At 35.8% G+C, this 18,576-nt stretch overlaps 1 protein-coding gene across 5 annotated transcripts; it reads right to left on the bottom strand.

The window, feature by feature from the left end:
- Positions 1-108: 108 nt before the first annotated feature.
- On the bottom strand, positions 109-18,552 carry LOC108679104. Of its 5 annotated transcripts, XM_047884530.1 has the most exons (7): positions 18,345-18,552; positions 17,772-17,977; positions 12,345-12,479; positions 10,771-10,912; positions 7,156-7,245; positions 3,916-6,885; positions 109-2,212 (listed from the first exon to the last, which is right to left on the bottom strand). In XM_047884530.1, the coding sequence occupies exons 1-6, from the start codon at positions 18,427-18,429 to the stop codon at positions 6,686-6,688; spliced, it is 858 nt and encodes a 285-aa protein (XP_047740486.1). In that variant the 5' UTR covers positions 18,430-18,552; the 3' UTR covers positions 109-2,212; positions 3,916-6,685. The 5 variants fall into 5 exon arrangements, with proteins under 5 accessions (XP_047740486.1, XP_047740484.1, XP_018023194.1 ...); XM_047884528.1 differs by lacking the exons at positions 7,156-7,245; positions 10,771-10,912; positions 12,345-12,479; positions 17,772-17,977; positions 18,345-18,552 and having other exon boundaries at positions 3,916-6,359; XM_018167705.2 differs by lacking the exons at positions 3,916-6,885; positions 7,156-7,245; positions 10,771-10,912; ... (1 more) ...; positions 17,772-17,977; positions 18,345-18,552 and adding an exon at positions 2,925-3,354.
- Positions 18,553-18,576: the final 24 nt, after the last annotated feature.

Here is an 18,576-nt window from a genome sequence, read left to right as displayed (position 1 = left end):
TAGAAGATCACGTATTACAAGCGTAAAGATCTGCTAATAATATTTGTTTTGAGTATTTGACTTCACCTATTGTTAGAACTTTTGCATTGGTAAGCTCAGAGGTTGAGATATAATTAATCTTATTTTACTGTTTATACAGGAAGAACAGTAAATTAAAGTAAAAACCTGAAGTAACGATCTACACTTTTTACATTTTCATCTACATTTTTACATTTTCATTTTCTACAATAATAAATGGATTCCTTCGCCTGTAGTTGTGTGGACACCAAAGATCAAGGAACTTAAATCGGCAGTAGACTGTCGAAGCGTATTTGTTCAAGCACGTCTATCAAGTCTCCCAGACCACTATTGTCTTCGTATGGCCTGAGCTCGAGCCAAGAGTGAAGAGTCTGACAATAGTAGGGAAGTTTTTGGTTGAGAACTAACAACTTTTCAAGGAGTGAGAGTAGATATCTTTTGTCCTTGTCATATGCAGCGACTTCGATTTGGCGTGCAACTTTCAAGACGTTTGCGTGAACCTTCAAACGCTCAATTTCTTTGAAAAATATTTCGACAAATAGTCCGATGCTAAGTGTCCTCTTGGATGCATGTTCTATTATTGCATCGCACGAAGCCTTCATTGTCTTCAGCATTAAGAGACATTCATCAGTTACTGGATCACCGTAGGATTCTGTGTGTGTGATGAGTGCCTCTAGCTCCTTGGCATGAATTTCTTCCTTTTTCAGGAATAGTTTCATCGACACTAGAAAAACTTCAGGAACTTCTGGTTTAGTTTTGCTGTTTTTACGAATCGATTTTCGGAATTTACGATGCAGAGTGCCGAAAGTATCCGTCTTTTTCGATGATAAGTCAAGAGCAGGACTCACGGGAGACTGAAATGGGTTACTGTATCGGAGCCTGTAGGAGTAGCGGTTGTAATTCATCTCGGCGTAAGTCTGTTTTACAACAGCAATCGCTGAAGGTAGGAAAATTTTGGATTCTTCGTCAAGGTTTTCATCGGCATTGTTAAGCTCACCTGTAGTATTTATTGAACTCTTATCGACTGATAGCCTTTGTGTGGCACTTTCCTCACAAACCAATATATGCGATATATTGTCCACTGGAAATATTTGACTCTCATTTTCTATGGAAAGTGAGTTTTCTGATTTACCTTCCTCAATTGATGTTGTTAGTGACATACCATTGCTTAGGACCTCTTCAGATGATGTTCCCGGTGAAATTGATTGAGGCGCCTCTTCATTATCCAATGTGGAACTGGAAGTCGCGTTGGTCCGTGCGGGTGAAAAGCCTGAACAACTCCCATCACTGGAAGTTTCAAACAACGGACTGTGTGGTTTTTCATCACTTGCACTATGATTTTCGCGAACATCGTTAAAAACAAAATGCATTTGTTCAAATTCAACTTTACTCATAGTATCAAGAATATTTTGTTCCTGATCCATCAGCATAAACGACCCTACGTCATACCACGCCCTCCTTTTGTCCGACAACGGCGATGTCAAGCTTTTAGCTTCTCGTCTCGCTGACTTGTTACCACAGTTATCGTCTTTGCTGTTATTTTCGTGGATATGCTGCGTGTCAACTTTCGAAACATCGCAATTAATTGAAATATTTTTACTGACTGATGATTCACTGATGAAGTTTACATCGCACGCCTCAGAGGCAGTTGAATTTGTTGATACTATTTCTTGGCTCCGTCGTTGCGGTTTCGCAGGTGAACTCTTAATTTCAGAATAGTTTCTTGCTGACGGTTGGTTTTCAGACTCCATTATCCCGTAGCTTGTGGGTGTCAACCTCGCCTCAGTTCTTCGAATATCACAAAAAATTTGTTAATTCTTAATCGCCTTGTTCGTCATCTCAGATGAAACAGAATCTGAATCTTTGCGGCGAATCGGCCCGAGTATTTCCCTGCACTCTAAGGAAACTTCATTCTTGCTTGACCTACAAATATGTACATTGGAATAGCAATTTTTTCGAAATTATTCTAAGGAGCTCACAGCTAAAATCATGTACAGTATATTTCAGTTCATAAAATAAATAATCTGTTAAAAATTAGAGTTATTTATTAACAAATTGCATGCTCTAATTCCACAACCTTATGGACAATGATATCTTGCCTTTTCTTCACGAATGAGTTCCAATTTTTAATTCTCTTGAAGTGTCTTTATTTTGTATGCTTCGATTTTATGTAACTGAAGGAGACCAGTGAATTCTGAAAATGATGCAAGCTTACGTCATTAACTCATTATTATTATTTTTTTCACCAGATAAACGTTCTCCATTTTTTTCGAGAAATCGAACACTTTCAGTAAAAAAAAAAACATTTTATCTATACATATATAAATACTTATATCTAATATATTCGACCTCAGTTATGCTAGGTTTAAACTATCCCGTTTCCGTAATTTTATTTCTCTTTTCAGATTCAAAATCATTAGCATTTCATGCTCCGCACTCTCCACTCAAACACAAAATGCTCAGGACAAAATCTAAACTGAAATGTTATATAATTATCTCAATATACGGGACTGGCACGGAAAATCTGAAAGATTTTGTTTACATAAGCATTTAGTTGAAAAAAAAAAAGTTCAAGTGAAATGTTTTAACTGCCTAACCTGCGGTATGGATAGCAAAAAGACCTCTAAATTACTCGTCCAAAAATTGCACACGCATAATTATGACTATTTACGGAACATACACCACAAACATATGTAAAATTTATCTATTTTTCCGCTTTAAATGCAGTTCCTAATCTTACGGATGCCATACCACAAACGTTATCTCACCAAATCAAAATCTGATCAGCAATATCCATATTATGAACACTTGAATAGAGGTTTCGAAGTCAACATAAAAATTGTTTATAGAGTTTTTAGTTCCACATATTATTAGTATTTCCACATATTAGTTCCTTTTCAACTCACTCTTGATAATTAAAGAGGGTCAGTGTTGGTATGAAGAGAACCAGCAAGTGACCGTCTAAGCTGACAGCAGTACACTAAACACGGCGTCACAACCTCAAGTTTCGAGTGCGCTTATCTGTCGCCCGCTGACAAGATTATTTATCAATAGTATCTAAATAACATGACATGCTAATCAGACACAAAATACATGTATATATCAACTTCAGAAGCCTCGCGTGAAGGTAGTTATAATTTATTCGTCGCAGAGCATTTTGATGCACCTTACCTAATTGCGTATGTCGTGCTGAAATCGCTTAATTGTCGATTCTATGGAATCAGCAGCCAGCTTGCCGTATAATCACCATTTTGTCGCTGATTCCGAAAATTGGGCATTAGGGTTAGAATATAAATAGACAGTTAGAGTTAGAAAAGGTTAGGTCAAGGTCGGTCAAGTTTCTTTATATTTAAATATTAAAAAAATAACTCGGCTGACTGACCTAACCCCAGATTCATATACTAGTATAGAAATGCTTATTCTACAGATTCGGCTAACTGGCCGCCGATTCCATAGGATCGGTTATTCCGTGATTTCGGCACGACACGTACACTGCTGTTAGCACTGCATGTAAGCGAAAAGGTGACTTCCGAACTCTCACACGTCAGCGCCAGCCAGACAACCAAACTTTAACCGTGCAGGGAAGTGAACTTGGTATGCATGAAACTTTACTAGTAACGAAGGCACTGTTGAATGCTTGATATGCAACTTAAATCAAAATAAGGAATTATTGAAAGAACAAAAAATATGAACCCAAAATAAATCCAGCGGACGGCTCGCCCTGAAGCTAACTGATCGTGATAGATAACTGAGTTCAGAAAAGAAGAAAAACAAACTGAAACTGTGACAAGGAATAAGTTGACCTGAGTCATTCCTGTCAAAAATAATCACGAAAAATTAAAAAAAGCACAATAAAAATTTATAAATAACTCAAAATAAAATTACAAAAACACTAACACAAATGCTCATCACCGGTGAAGCGTCAGGTGCTTCATGACTAGCCGAATGAAAGTGACGCGTATTTAATTATCGCGAACACAGAATGTTTCTCTAGATGAAAATGCTAGTAAAACCTAAACAGATGAAATTTTTTAAGATGACTTGCTAGTAAATCGAAAATAGATAAGACACTTTTGATAATGTGATTATTAATTTAACAGAACAAAATATAAGAAATAATTGTTGAATGATCGCAAAAAAATGAGAAGGAAAATCGCGGTACAAATTTTAGTGACACATGAGATGTGACTACAGCACGAACTTTATTCGAGGAATGCGTGCGAACGCGTCAACTCTGGTTAAAACATTTATTGAATCTCAGGTACGAAGATAATCTCGAAAAGTTTCTTCATTTAATAGGATTTTTTTTTGTTTACGCTTAAAAAATTATATATAATTATTTTATATATACTCAAGCAAATAGCAGCTAAGATAACGGCTTCCTGGAAAATTGCTTGCATCTTATGAGTTAGGCTTTGACTCAAAATAAAATTTTAAAATAATTTGAAATATATTTTTGTACAAGGCACTGCAGTAACTGATTTATTTGACTTCAAAACCTCGTTAACATTCCTAATGGCAAATGCATAATCCAGGGCTCAGATGTTGTCTCTAGACTGAATGTCTTAATAAGATATTTAATATCTTAATAAGATATCGTAGATATTATCTCTAGACTCAATTGTCTTAAAATAAATCTTAATTAACAAAGTGAAATAACCCAATAACCCTTGAACTAATGCCAGTGGATGAATCCGGTGAACATAACAGTTCATGAATCATTACAGATTGATTGTATGCAAATACGTACAAGTTTATCAGATAAGATAGCGTGACGTCAAATCAGATTAAATGACCCCTTATCAGTTCAAATCATCCTGAGAACTAATAGTTCAAATTTTTTTCATCACTATATTGAGATCCAAACTTTCTACAAAACACATTAAAATTAATGCGATATAACCCAGTTTCCTGTATTCAATATAAATTCCACGACTATATAAAGCATGCATATGAACGATAAAGAACATCGTTGCATAATCGAGAATTATATTAAACAGAGCAAAGATGAAGGATTTTTTTGCTTGGAGAGTGTATCACTGAAAGTTTCACACACACACGCACACAAAAAAAAAAAACACTGAAAAGCCTATAATTAAATGTCTCACAGCCTAATGCTTGCTAGTGATAAAAATGCTGAACAATTGTGAAAACTTTGTTTTAAGGTACTGCGTGCGATACGTTCAGTTAAATTTTTATACAATGAAAACAGTCACCAGCAATTCCTCCTACATTTCCACTAACATAATATCATGCAGGATAGACAGTAAATACGCATTCACTTACTACATTCTTAATTCACCGTCTCTGGTCTCCGTAGAATGAATAAATGTATACTGAATTTGTTAATACAAACGCGCTAAATGCAAATTATTAAGCTCCTTTATTATTTATGTTCAAGTTCGGGCCAATTTGCATTTTCTCAACACATAGACTCCAAGATGACGATCTTAAGCTGTGGCTTAGTTAATAGCGACAAAAAAGCGTAAAATATCATTACAATTTAGCAAGCCAGAAGAAGATGGTTAATCACAAAAGGAATAGATATTTTGAGCTGCCCGTAGTTCTTCATTAGCTGAACAGCAGGCTACAACACAAGATACTAATAAATTTAATTAACAGAAGGTAACAGAATTTACAAATGACGTCGGATTCGTAATGCCTAACAACTGGTAAAGCCTAGTAGTTAAGGGCGCAAAATAAATGCTGTGTCTGAAAATGACGATACTCAACATCATCATTCAACAACAATCATTTCACATTATTTATTTTTATATGGGTTGTTCAGGTACTTTAGTTCACATCAATGCACTAACCGTTGCAGCTTGCTTGTGCAATGCTTGCAAAAGAATTCAATGTCTTAAGTTCCATCAAAATTATAACTACGTTCAGCAGGCTGCATAAAATAGTATCAGGAGAGTTACCAATGATTTTTAGACAATTCGTAAAATATTTTGAATCCAATTACCTGGAAATGTAATCCACCTTACTAAACCTGACCGAGAAAATAACGACTATAGTGGGAAACGAGTTTAATATTTTGAAATAATTATTTATGGTAGCTACAACTCGCTTGTAAATTTCGCTAATTGGTTTTAACCTAAACCGGATAATTTTTCGAATAAATTGATCATAAGAAATAAAAGGGTTTGTTAAGTCAGTTTAAAACTATTTTAACTCTGTTCGGATACAGTACCGCTATTAATTTGAGCCGCATCTATTCGTCAAGGCTGCAGAGACATTGAATATTTAGAATATTTAACCTGTTCTTAACCCCAACAGTGCACGATGCTGGAAAAGATCATTAGCATAAACTTGCCTTATTTCGGAAGGAAATTTACGAGAAAAACAAATGAAATTGCTCATTGGTGAATAATAAATGACAAGGGATCATGATGGTGTTGCTATCATTTTTATGAAGTTAGTACATACCTTGTTCATTTCTAGCAAAAATATCATGCAACAAGGCTACAATTAATTGTTATCGGAACCTTTGCCTACATTTACATTATAACATAGAATATAACCTTCACTCTTGATTATTGTTGCAAGCACAGAGTAACCATATCACTCGTGAATGCAGAATTCACGATTAACGCGTAACATGCAAAAAATTTATTTATTCCATGCTCCAGTCTTTGCCTGAACACTACACAGATTTTCGCTATCAGAAATTGGAGGAATGTGCTCTAGCGGCCGTAGATGCGACGTGCTGATGATCCGATACTTCTTTGGATGATAAGAACGGAATTTTGACGTCTTTTCCACCACTCGAGAAAAAAGCGCAGCTCTCCGAAAAATTTAGACGCATTTGGGTTTTTCTTAAAAAATCAACGCCAAGGATGATATCGGCTGGCAAATCACGAGCTGGAAAGAATAAATGTTTAATTGAGAGCTCTTGCGACTTATTCTTAATTAATACAGTTGAAAGAAATATTATCATAGAAGTATATGGTAAATTAGTGCTTGCGATTCAAGTAAATTTCAGGGCAGATAAAACAAATACACTAAAAGTATTTTAAATGAACTGTAGTTGCATCTTAAAAGACCGAGCAATCCATGAACTATCGCTAGTCCATGTAACGCACCAACCCCCATACTTACCTGTACCTCTCACTTCCAATGTATATTACTCACCTACAAAAAATTGTGTTACAAACTTCGTTCCTTTAAGGGAGATTTCCAAGTATCTCAAGCAACCATCTATTAGCCAGGCAGATCCACTTCCTGCGAAAAAAAAAATTTCATCGAATTTCCTGTTGTGTTATATTTTGAAACCAAGTTTAGCAATTATAATTATGTGACGAAATTGAATTCAAATTATCTTTGCTTGGTTCAGACATTAAAGTCCTATATTAATATAGTGAGAAATTTTATTCTCTAATATTTTTTAACTCATTTTGCTTCCATTTAAAAATTAAAGCCATTCCGTTTCCGTACCTACTAATATTCGTTTAAAAAATTTAATTACACTATGAAGCGCGAAAGTTTCCTACCGCGCGATCATACGAAACTAAATATGTGTTTTTACTTTTTTACGGAATTTATTTTGCCATCATCATATATGGGAAAATTTTTTCACGATTCTCTAAAACAGAATTTCCTGACCTTTAGTCGATTACATAATTTCTCTGAAGACCTTCATACATGAAAATATCCTTACTCTTCAGCCTGTTAATGGAGCTTTTTCGTCATTTTCAGAGCCGCGATGCTTGCGCTGGATCAAGTATAACACTTATAATTGTTAATTAAGCCGCACGGTTCAAGCAAGAAATTTCCAATTTAATCAAAATACCTGACTTGAAAGCCGATTAATTTCAGTAACATGTCCAATTGTAATACATTGATTCTCTCAATCTGGATGATCTTAATCTAATTATGTTATTTTTACAACACTTCTCTTTAACTTCACTTCTTGTTTGTCTGTCTGTCTGTCTGTTACAAATCTTATAATCGAAATTTAACACACTTCTACTTATCCTATCGATCTGAAATTTTGCACGCTTGCGTAAAGTTGGCGACAATGCATGAATCAAATGACAAAATAAATAATTTTGAAATTATTTTTTTTAATATTAAAAAACTGAAAAAATAATTTTGTCTGCTACAAATGTTTTAATCAATATTTAACACACTTCTACCTGTCCAATCTATCTGAAATTTTGCAGACTTGCGTAAAGTCGGAGATAATGAACGAATCAATTGACAGAATATATAATTTTGAAATTTTAATTTATTTTATGCATTAAAATAATTTAAAAAATATTTTTTTAATATTCGAAATTAAAGTTAGAAATTAATTGTACATGTTTACATTGGAGACACTGGATTTTTTAGAAAGGTTTTATTTAAAAATTAATTTTTAAACGTATATTTTAATGGCTCATATTTTATCAGTTTATTATAATCTAAACCAAAAATAGCAAGTAAAATATCACCAGTATCAGTATCAAAGTTGTCTTGCTAAATTCGTTAATTTGAAACCCCCAATGTATTATATATATATTATATATATTTCTTCTATACAAAATTCTTCCTCGGTCTGTACAAGAGGAGCGCTCCAGTTAGGCAAATCCGCTCCACCGCGCCACTAACGCTGTAACATCGTTGACGTTGAGTCTACGTCTAATGATTGCTGGGACTCAATTTTAATGAATAATGATTGGCAATGTCGTTTGAAAAAAATGCATTTTAACAGCGGCAAAGTCAAAAGAACGGAAATACTTCTGCTATAATTTTCCCGTAAAAACTTCACGCTAACAAATAATAGTGAGGCAATGGTGATATTATTCACTGTTTTCCTGCGTCATTTTATTCCATGAACACTTGACACGTCGATAGTAAATCATTGTCTAACACTTTATGATTAAAAATATTTAGCTATTTTCTTGTTTCTAACAAATTTTGATGATCACTAATACTAGTGCTGGATGTGCACTTTCACGCTTTATAAATCGCATAACATGGAAACGGACAGCTTAAAATATTGACGTCGTTAAAAATTCTAAAAAAAAAAATTCATCGATATTGTGGTGGGAAATGAGAGTTCAATTCAAATTAATGCCCTTTCAAGGCACTATTTGAAGTTATCATGACCCAAAATGGAATCAGTGCAAAAAAAACAGTAACCCTCTCAGAAATAAAACAATTTTCAGATTTTTTTCAGACCCGTGTAATCAAAGTTAAACTAGTAAGAAAAGCAGACTGGGTTACCTGTTTTTCCCGGTGCGTTTTTGCGGTCCTGAGTGGCGGATAAATGATCGTTATACGTGTACGTTTGTATGTGGCGAATAGTTGATTGATTGGCGAATAGTTGACGAAAAATTGATCGATTGTGGCGAATAATTGATCGTTTGCAGGAGGCGAATAGTCGATCGTATATATATGGCGAATAACTAATCATGTGCACGTAGCGAATAAGTTGATCACTCGCATGTGGCGAATAATTGATCTATGTTTATGGCGAATAATTAATCGTGTGCATGTGGCGAATAGGTGATTGCTCACACGTGGCGAATAAGTGATCGCTTGCCCGTGGCGAATAATTAATCGTTTGTGCATGGCGAATAACTAATCGTATGCATGTGGCGAATAAGTGATCGGTGGCATGTGGCGAACAAGTGATCGATCGCATGTGGCGAATAAGTGATCGTTTTCTTGTTACGAAAAAATGACCTGTATGATTGATATAGCCTGCATGTGACTGATCGTTTGCATCTGGTGAATGTCGTATGTACAGTATGTCGTGTATGTGAGGCTCCGCTAATTTTGTTTGTAGAGACTCAATCTACATGCGGTGGACGACGTCTAAGTTGCCCATCCTTTGGTGCGGAATTAAGATTCGAAGTCACCATTAAAATGAGGGTACCATCACATGAGGGCAACAAGTGCTCTTTTCTTTACATGAATTTAGAACACATTTTATAAATCAGTATAGCACATTTAAATCAAAGAAAACGCCAAAAAATTCATTTTGTCTGCAGTGAAAACTTATCAGAGTCCAGCTCCATCATCAGTACAAAAACTTCATTAATACGATTTTGACCAAAATAGGACCTACAAATTGCCTAAGGAATGCAAAACCTATNACAGAACTCAATGCATGGCTCTGCTTACTATTTATCTGCGTATTTTGACTGTTTTTACAACACTTCTCTTTAACTTCACTTCTTGTTTGTTTGTTTGTCTGTCTGTCTGCTACAAATCTTATAATCGATTTTTAACACACTTCTACCTCTCCAATCGATCTGAAATTTTGCACACTTGCGTAAAGTTGGAGACCATGCATGAATCAATTAACAGAGTAAACAAATGTAAAATTAAAAAAATTTCAATCTTAAAAAATTTGAAAATAATTTTCTCTGCTCCCAATCTTATAATCCATATTTGACACACTTCTACCTGTCCAATCGATCTGAAATTTTGCACACTTTCATAAAGTTAGAAACAATGCATGAATCAGTTGTCAGAAGAAATAATTTTGAAAATTGACAAAATTTTCAAATATTAAACAAGTTTGATAATTAATTTTTTTAATTTATTGTACATGTGTAACATCAAAGACACTGCATTCTTCAGAAGTGTTGTATTTAAAAAGTAATTTTTAAACGCATATTATTAAGACAAAATAGCGTAAAAGAGAATTGGTAGTATACCGGAAGTTTTCAGTTAACTGGTTAATTTAGAATTTGGGCCGTTTTGGCCTTTTGTGAGCTGATATGACCGTTTTCCCTTACCCCCAAATGGTCTCACCGTTTGGGGCTAGAGGGGAAGGAGGTACGGGCATGTCTGACTGCACGTCTTTCTTGATCTGCAGGCGCGCCACCAGCCTGGCCGACACCAGCGAGACGTGCTGGGCTGAGTGCAGCAGAGCTGCCACCGTGGTGCCATACACCTGGAAATAGTGCGTCAGCTCGTAACTCTAGACAACGCATTATACATAAACGATAAAGATGGGGGAAATTTTTCTAAATAAATGGCATTTTTTATGACGTGATGCAGAAATTTGATTTGTCAAAATGAAGCATTGCTATTGAGAATTAATTATTGATACTGGAGTTATGTGGCTAGTTATTTGGGCCGTTTTGGCCTTTTGTGAGCTGATATGACCGTTTTCTCTTACCCCCAAATGGTCTCACCGTTTGGGGCTAGAGGGGAAGGAGGTACGGGCATGTCTGACTGCACGTCTTTCTTGATCTGCAGCCGCGCCACCAGCCTTGCCGACACCAGCGAGACGTGCTGGGCTGAGTGCAGCAGAGCTGCCACCGTGGTGCCATGCACCTGGAAATAGTGCGTCAGCGCGTAACTCTAAACAACGAATTATACATAAACGATAAAGATGGGGGAAGTTTTTTCTAAATAAACGGTATTTTTTATGACGTGATGCAGAAATTTGATTTGTCAAAATGAAGCATTGCTATTGAGAATTAATTATTGATACTGGAGTTATGTGGCTAGTGCGACATTAGTGTGCTCGGCAATAGGTTTGGTCACACACTGTCACTCATTTCTTACGATGCACCTAGCAGGATTCCGACAAGTATTGTGTAATCCAGGACAAGGAGGAGAGTACCTGTCTTTTCATTTTCCTTCTGTTTGCTTGTCTTCATTTCTCTGTAGGTGCTTCTCATACCCTCTCACCTCCCGCCATTTTCTTTCAAATTGAGATAGTGTCAATTGCCCACAAGGTATTTTATAATAGAGCGTCCATTCCTTTAATAAGCACGCTACTTCGACTGTTGATCTAACACATCAAAAACTGTGAACTCGGCGTCTTCATCTAAAGCTATTGGCATAATCAAAAATAAGAAAATGTCGTCACAGCGCCTGAGCTAATCCAACGTGCTGCTAGCTGGTATATGCGAATTTTTTTCCGCTCAGTCCACTTTTTTGTAAATAAATTTATAATGTTTGGACCGATACATTTAACCATTAGAGCACCAATAGGTATATGAAGAAGTCGGACAGTTCATTTCATAGATTCGAGGAATCTTAATTATTATTAAATTTTCACCACGCAAAGGCAAAAGGTGCTTGTACACGGGGAGAGTACCTGGCGGCTAGTAGTAGATCAGAAAAGTACCAAATGTCTGCCGCTTTGTGTCTATCCCGTAAGTAAGCTTAGACACGAGGCAAGTTTAAGGTGCCACCGTGCCGGTAACGACTAAATACCGGCACGCCGACCCCTAAACTTGCCTCGTGTCTGAGCTTACTTGCGGGAAAAACACCAAGCGGCAGACATTTGGCATTTGTCAGATCTACTTGCCGCCAGCACTGTCCCCGTGTAGAAGCAAGCACCTTTAAGTCTCAATTCCAGCCAAGCTCACCTCGACGGTGACAAGCGGAGGCAGGCTGTTGCGGCTCACGGTCGAGCCGTCGTAACTCTGGAACAGAGCCGCATTGTGGGGCTGTCGAGGTTCTCTAGCGATCACATCCTTCAAAAATCCTTTCGTCTCGTACACCTGCAACATTTCAAGGTTCGCCAAGTGTTAAAAATTATTAAAGTTGAAAATTATTTAAAGCTAGGTTAAAAATTGTTCGGGAGAACATTTTGCCTGTAGGTTTAAGATCATTGTTACTGTTAAAAACAATAAAGTGAAATATTTCTACCGCTGAAAAGAAATAAAACAGAAAAAAAGAGTGACCGCCGAGAAAAAGCAAGAAAATACTTTTACTGATGAAAACAATTAATATCAAAATACCGCAACGGATGGTTTCCTGGAACGCCTCCGAAAACTATAGTGGTTATCAATTTTGATAAGATAAAGCTTGCTAGGTCAGGCTGGCGGTCGCGAAACTAGTACGTCAGGACAGTTCAATGACAAATTAAAGGAGAGATGACAAATTAAAAGCATGGTGACAAGTTCATTCTGCTTCTTAGGTGAATTTAACTAATATTTTAGTATCGATGACACAACTAGGCTTCTCACAAAATCATTACTACATTTCTGTTTTTAACAATAATCTATCATGGTTATCTAAAGAGACGTAAAATAATAAATGTAGAAAATCCAACAGCACCTCAATCAAGCTTAAAAGACAGTTGGATTGACAGGTTTAACTCAGTTAAATACATAACGGATGATTTAATTACGTGAATTTAGTCGAATAGTCAAAATATATTATTACAATCCGTCATTTAGTCAGAACATTTCACTTTACTTTTGTGATTATAAATATATTTGAAAACTACTTATGTTGGTGCAAAAAAGTTTGGGCAAAGATTGACCGGAACTTTAAATTGTGCATCTGATAGCCCAATTATGCTAAAAAGAATTTTTTACGCAGGAGAACTTTTTTTCAAAAATCTCATAAATTCACGTAATATATATATACCAGTAATTCTTAATTATGTATATTTACTCTTTAACCTATTTAAATTCCTTATTCCGAATACTCGACCCTACGAGCAGACCAACTTAATCATCTACGTCCAGTAAATATGCATTATAAGGAAGGCCTTGACCTGCTTAAAGTTCGGTATATGTGACTCTGCATTGATTGCGATCGCGGGCGACAGACGCGAAATGTCAGTTCCAAAGAACTGACATTTCGATATCTGACCAAAATCAGATATGAACCTTTTCCGTTCTTGGATTTTTAAGAGTTCTAGGGGAAAATGCAACTAATTTAATTTGTAACATTTCCTTAATTTTAACAGAAAGAGTGAGTAACTAAGATGATTTATTTATCAGAGGATTATAGGCCACGCTTCAGAATATGTATTATTTATGTTTTTCTCCACTTGACGATGTTTGTTTAACACCAAAAACGAAACAAAATACTTGCAACGTTGACTTGTGCTCAGCATTTGAGGCCGTGGCAAGAATTTATCCAGATCATTACTGGTATTGCGGGATCAATTCGCTGCAATGTGGAACCACGAGACGCTGTTGTCATGGCAACGGTTCGTTGCAGCCAGCCAATACACGATCAAAAGTTTTTTCTGCGGTAAGTATCCAACATATGCGATGAATGAATGCCATATTGATAAAGTAAGCAGTTTAACGAGTTTTCACATTCAATCTTATTAAAAATTAAAGTGAGTTGCTTAATGCAGAATGTACAGCTGAGAACAGAGAATGCAAATTTGTGCCCTCATGTCAGAAATTTGACGGTGGCAAATGGATTGTACAAATTTCGGACACTCAAAACGTAGCTATATGTCAGTGCTATACCATTAGTACAAATTGCAGAGTTATGTCGACAAGTGGGAGCCGTTGAGAACCTAACGAAAACTTCTCTACGACCATATATTGAAGTTGTGTGTTACTTGTTAATAGTTGCAAACCATACGAATATCGTGCAAATCGATGGGACATACATAATCGTGAGTTACAGAAAAAAATGGGCTGCGATGTCGCCAACGAATGGAAGTTAAAGATATTACAACCGTTCAATAACAATCTCTGCATGCATCGCAACAGTAATAAATCCTGAAATTTTAAATTCATTGATTTTTCTATCCATAAAAATACACAAGCTATAAATAATATTTACCTACAATAAATGCATGCAATATCCAAAATATTTTTTCGCCAATGACAGCTGCATTTGCCGCTTTTTGAAAAAAAACTAACCGCAATAGATAATGCTTTCCATGAATGATGCATGCGTTTTACAAATGACCCGATATTTTCAAAATAAAAAGAGTGCACATCAAGAAACTCAAGAGTTCTTAACCCTCATTCACCAAGTCTTGGGATCGAGCTGCCACGTTACTGTGGCATCGATTGGCTCTTCGCTTAAATAATTTACGCGCTCTAGTGCTGAGCAGCTCCTGAAGATATTGAGTGAAGCTAAATTGGAAAATGAAGCAAGAGCAGTTAAATGTCAACTGTTATCACATTCGTATCAATCAAGTTATTTCTCAGCATTAATTACTTAACTTTCAAAAGTTAAGATGAGTGCAATTCAACTGAATAAAATAAATGGTGATCAGGCTCAATTAGTAAATATTACGGACACCAGTGTAAGATATAGTTAACAAGATTGCCTAATCAAAAATTTAGTGTTTATCAAAATCAAAAGTTTATCATGTTAAGCAAACTCCCCATATAAAAGAAAAATGTATTAAATAAGCTAAGTATAGCTTATTTAATAGCCATGCTGTAGTTTAATAGCCATGTAGTTTTGTATGTAATAAGCCATTACATTCATGCTGTAGTTTAATTGCAGATATCAAGACAAATATACGAACCATTCAAAAGAGAAATGTTGCTAAATTTGCGGGTAAACGGATTGCAACAAACATGAACAAACATTTATAAAACTCTACGGTTATTGGAAAGAATATTTAAGTATCCCCATCACGCGCCAAGTTTGTCCGTGCAGCGAATAACAGTTCCCTTGATACCTAGAGAAATTTTACACCAAATTTAGTGTAGGACAATTTGTACCTTAGTATCTCATTCTTGGAGCGAAATTTTGATATGGAAAAACAAGAAATTGAAACCTCTGTTTAAATTAATAAATAATATTTAATTATCATAACCAGAAAAATAAAACCCAACCAACATGCATGGAACCTTACTCTGCTAGCAGGTGAGACCAAGTGATTATCTTCATTATGTTCCAGAATGTGATTTTATTTCCACGAGTGGCTTTAGTGCATTTGTTTTAATGTATATTATGTGTTATCCAAGCGCGTATCAGCTACTTATCGTTTCCTGATATCACTTTGAAGTATGGCGCTCAATTCTCATTTGTTTCGATCTATTGTTGAAGTTGTAGTATGATCTGTTGAGTGTTGCTTGGCAGCTGAAACGTCGTTATTGGTTACGAACGCCCTCGCTTTGACTGGTAATTTTAACCTCATTTGCTAGTGCAATTTTCTGATACGACTTCATGCAACTTGTTTTTTTAACTGGATCATTCTTGAAACAATCCTTAAGCAAATGTTCTAGTAAACTTGTAAAAATTAACCATAGTGTGCTTAAATTACATTGTTCAAGCAAGCAACAACGATATAATTAGAAATTGTGGCGATTAAATTATAGAGATATTTTTATAGAGATTATAGAGAGATATTAGAATTTTTGATTTTATTAAAGAGAGATTATATATTAGAGATTATAATTTTGCTCTTTTTCACATATAGCGGCGAATAAAATATAAAATCCATCCCTTGAATTATGATTACTGAGAAGCTTTATTAAACATTTATACAGCTTCATAGGCTGAACCTTAACGAGGGCTTAAAGCGATCATATGCTATTAAAACAACCGCGAACGATGCTCGCCTCTCGCGCACACTTGTTTGAGTTTGCGGCTCAGTTTTTGGGCTTCGTTTCAGGGAATCCCCCGAGATTTGGGCAAAGAGCCTCAATCTGTCGAGGGTCGTCTCTTTTTTATCTTGTTGGCGCCCCGCCTCGTGTAAACGTCGACGCCGGTCGACGTAAACACGCTGCCGTAAACAACGTGGCGTAACTACGGGCCTCCACGCACAGGTGCCGTGGTGAAATTAGAACAAAAAGAACAATCCAGTGCAATCCTAGGGTCGCAACAACCTAGGCAACAATATGCAGCAGAGAATATTGACTTATCAAGAAAATGTCACAAAAATATTATTCAATTTAATTGTGTGTTAAAAATATCGAATAAGTTCAAGTAGATACGGTACTAATACAAATCAAATCCAGTATATGAAGATTAAGTATTGGAGAGGTCGTATCTGAATACAAAATCTTCATTGGGCTACTTTATTGAAATGAAGTTGAAACTGAGTTGGTAGATCAGACAAATGAAATACTTCCCTCTAAAAATGGGGTGATCGACTGACAAACTCTAACAATAAAATGGACTATTCTTTGGGAATCGTGTATGCAGCAGTTAATGAAATATGAACGAGAAGAACACTGGATGTTTGTTCTATCTTTGTGTACGCGAGGCCAGCAGGGGAATTCAAATATTGACTTAACAGTTACAGTTTTGGCTCATCAAAGTCAAATTCGGAGGGCAAATAAGTTCCAATTCTGTAGAAGCATTGTTGCATTCTCACTAAAAGTTGGCGTAATATTTCAATAAATATTTATGTAATTACTTCGGTACAACTGATAACATTCTTTCAGAACATTTTTTCTTGTTTCAAATTACTTGTTTGTCTACGCTATTACGGCAATATTTTTTTAAATAAATTTAGCTTGAAATGATGTCTTTGGACATCGGCAACTGTTGCGCCAAGCCACGGAACGCATTTTCGTCAGGATCCGCTCTCTGCATCACACAAATGTCAATACGCAGAAGATTGGTGGTGCGTGCTGTGCCACATTGAGCACTAAACAAAACTGCTTTTGATGGCTACAACTGTATTGATCACTTTGCGTGACTCATGACACGCCACAGCTAAATACAGATTCCAGGGTATCGAGGTCTGTGAAACTTTCTTCTGCACTTTAAAATGAGAAATAGTTTTGTGAAATAACAACATTTCACAAATCTTGTGAAATAACAAGAATAACCATACATTGACTTCACTTACAAAAAAATATGTATTTTTTGTCTACATACATATTCGAGAGATTGCTTTTCTGGGTAGGGGGGTTGTTCTCAAATGCGTTTTTATGCTTAAGTCTTAATATAAAAACATATAATCTGCTAGTAATTTATTATCTAAGATTTTTTATGTTGTTCCCTTCATAGTTACTAAATGTATGTAGAGTCTAACTAAGCTTTCATCATTTATTTCCCGTATATATTACACTTGCGTGAGATCATGCATGCAGACACAAGAAAAGTTAAGTATGCATGTATACCCTGGGGGGAGGCGTCGGTGAAGGGCTCAGGGAAGAAAGAGGTGTGTTGTCGCCGGAGGTGAAGTTGTCTATCCGCAACACAGCCTCTGACGGATACTTGCGGGGCGCCAGCGATGCCTTCTGCAGTCCTACGCTTAAGGAAGACGCGAACGATGTATTTTGTGCCTTCGTCTGGGACATGCTTGTGTAGCCGCTAAAAGAAAGCTCTGGAAAAGAACATTGTGAATAAAATGAATAACCATTATTGTGTACGAAGAATTTCACACATTGATTTCATTTTGAAGAAATTATTCTTTAGAATAAATCGTTATTCTATTGAAACAGCATCTGGTTGAAATTTTATGAGGTAAGTTACTACTGTAGCTGAATTTCATTTTATCTAAGGAGTTTTATAGATTTTTTTTAAATAAAGTAGGTAATCGTTTCCAGTTATAAATACCTGTAGTTTGACTTCCAACTAACATCATAGATACAGTTAGATGTAATTTAATTTTTATATATTAAATATGTAAATCAGAACGCTAGATTATTTACCCGTTTTCTGTTAGCCACATAATTTATAAATTAACTAACCTGAGGCATCGGACTTCCTACGGCCTTCCTTACGTCTGGCCGCCATGGCCGAGATGTCATCTCCGTCCATCTTCATCTCAGGCATCTTACACCTCGATTAGCACTACGAGCAATTATTTCTTGTTTATAATGACTTGTCTTCCTAGATAACATCTAAACTAGCACTAAAATTAGGTGCATTGTAAAACATGTTATCTCGTGTTTAAAAAATTGTATAGTAATTACTTTCACA

The sequence above is a fragment of the Hyalella azteca genome, unplaced genomic scaffold (assembly GCF_000764305.2).
Source record: "Hyalella azteca isolate HAZT.00-mixed unplaced genomic scaffold, Hazt_2.0.2 contig15466, whole genome shotgun sequence".
Lineage (NCBI taxonomy): Eukaryota > Metazoa > Arthropoda > Malacostraca > Amphipoda > Hyalellidae > Hyalella > Hyalella azteca.
The sequence above is the reverse complement of the archived record's forward strand: the minus strand, read 5'-3'. Positions and strand labels throughout refer to the sequence as shown.

What these genes read in the sequence shown, in the direction of transcription:
- LOC108679104 (XM_047884528.1), bottom strand. Translation starts at nt 1,769, where the DNA reads ATGGAGTCTGAAAACCAACCGTCAGCAAGAAACTATTCTGAAATTAAG.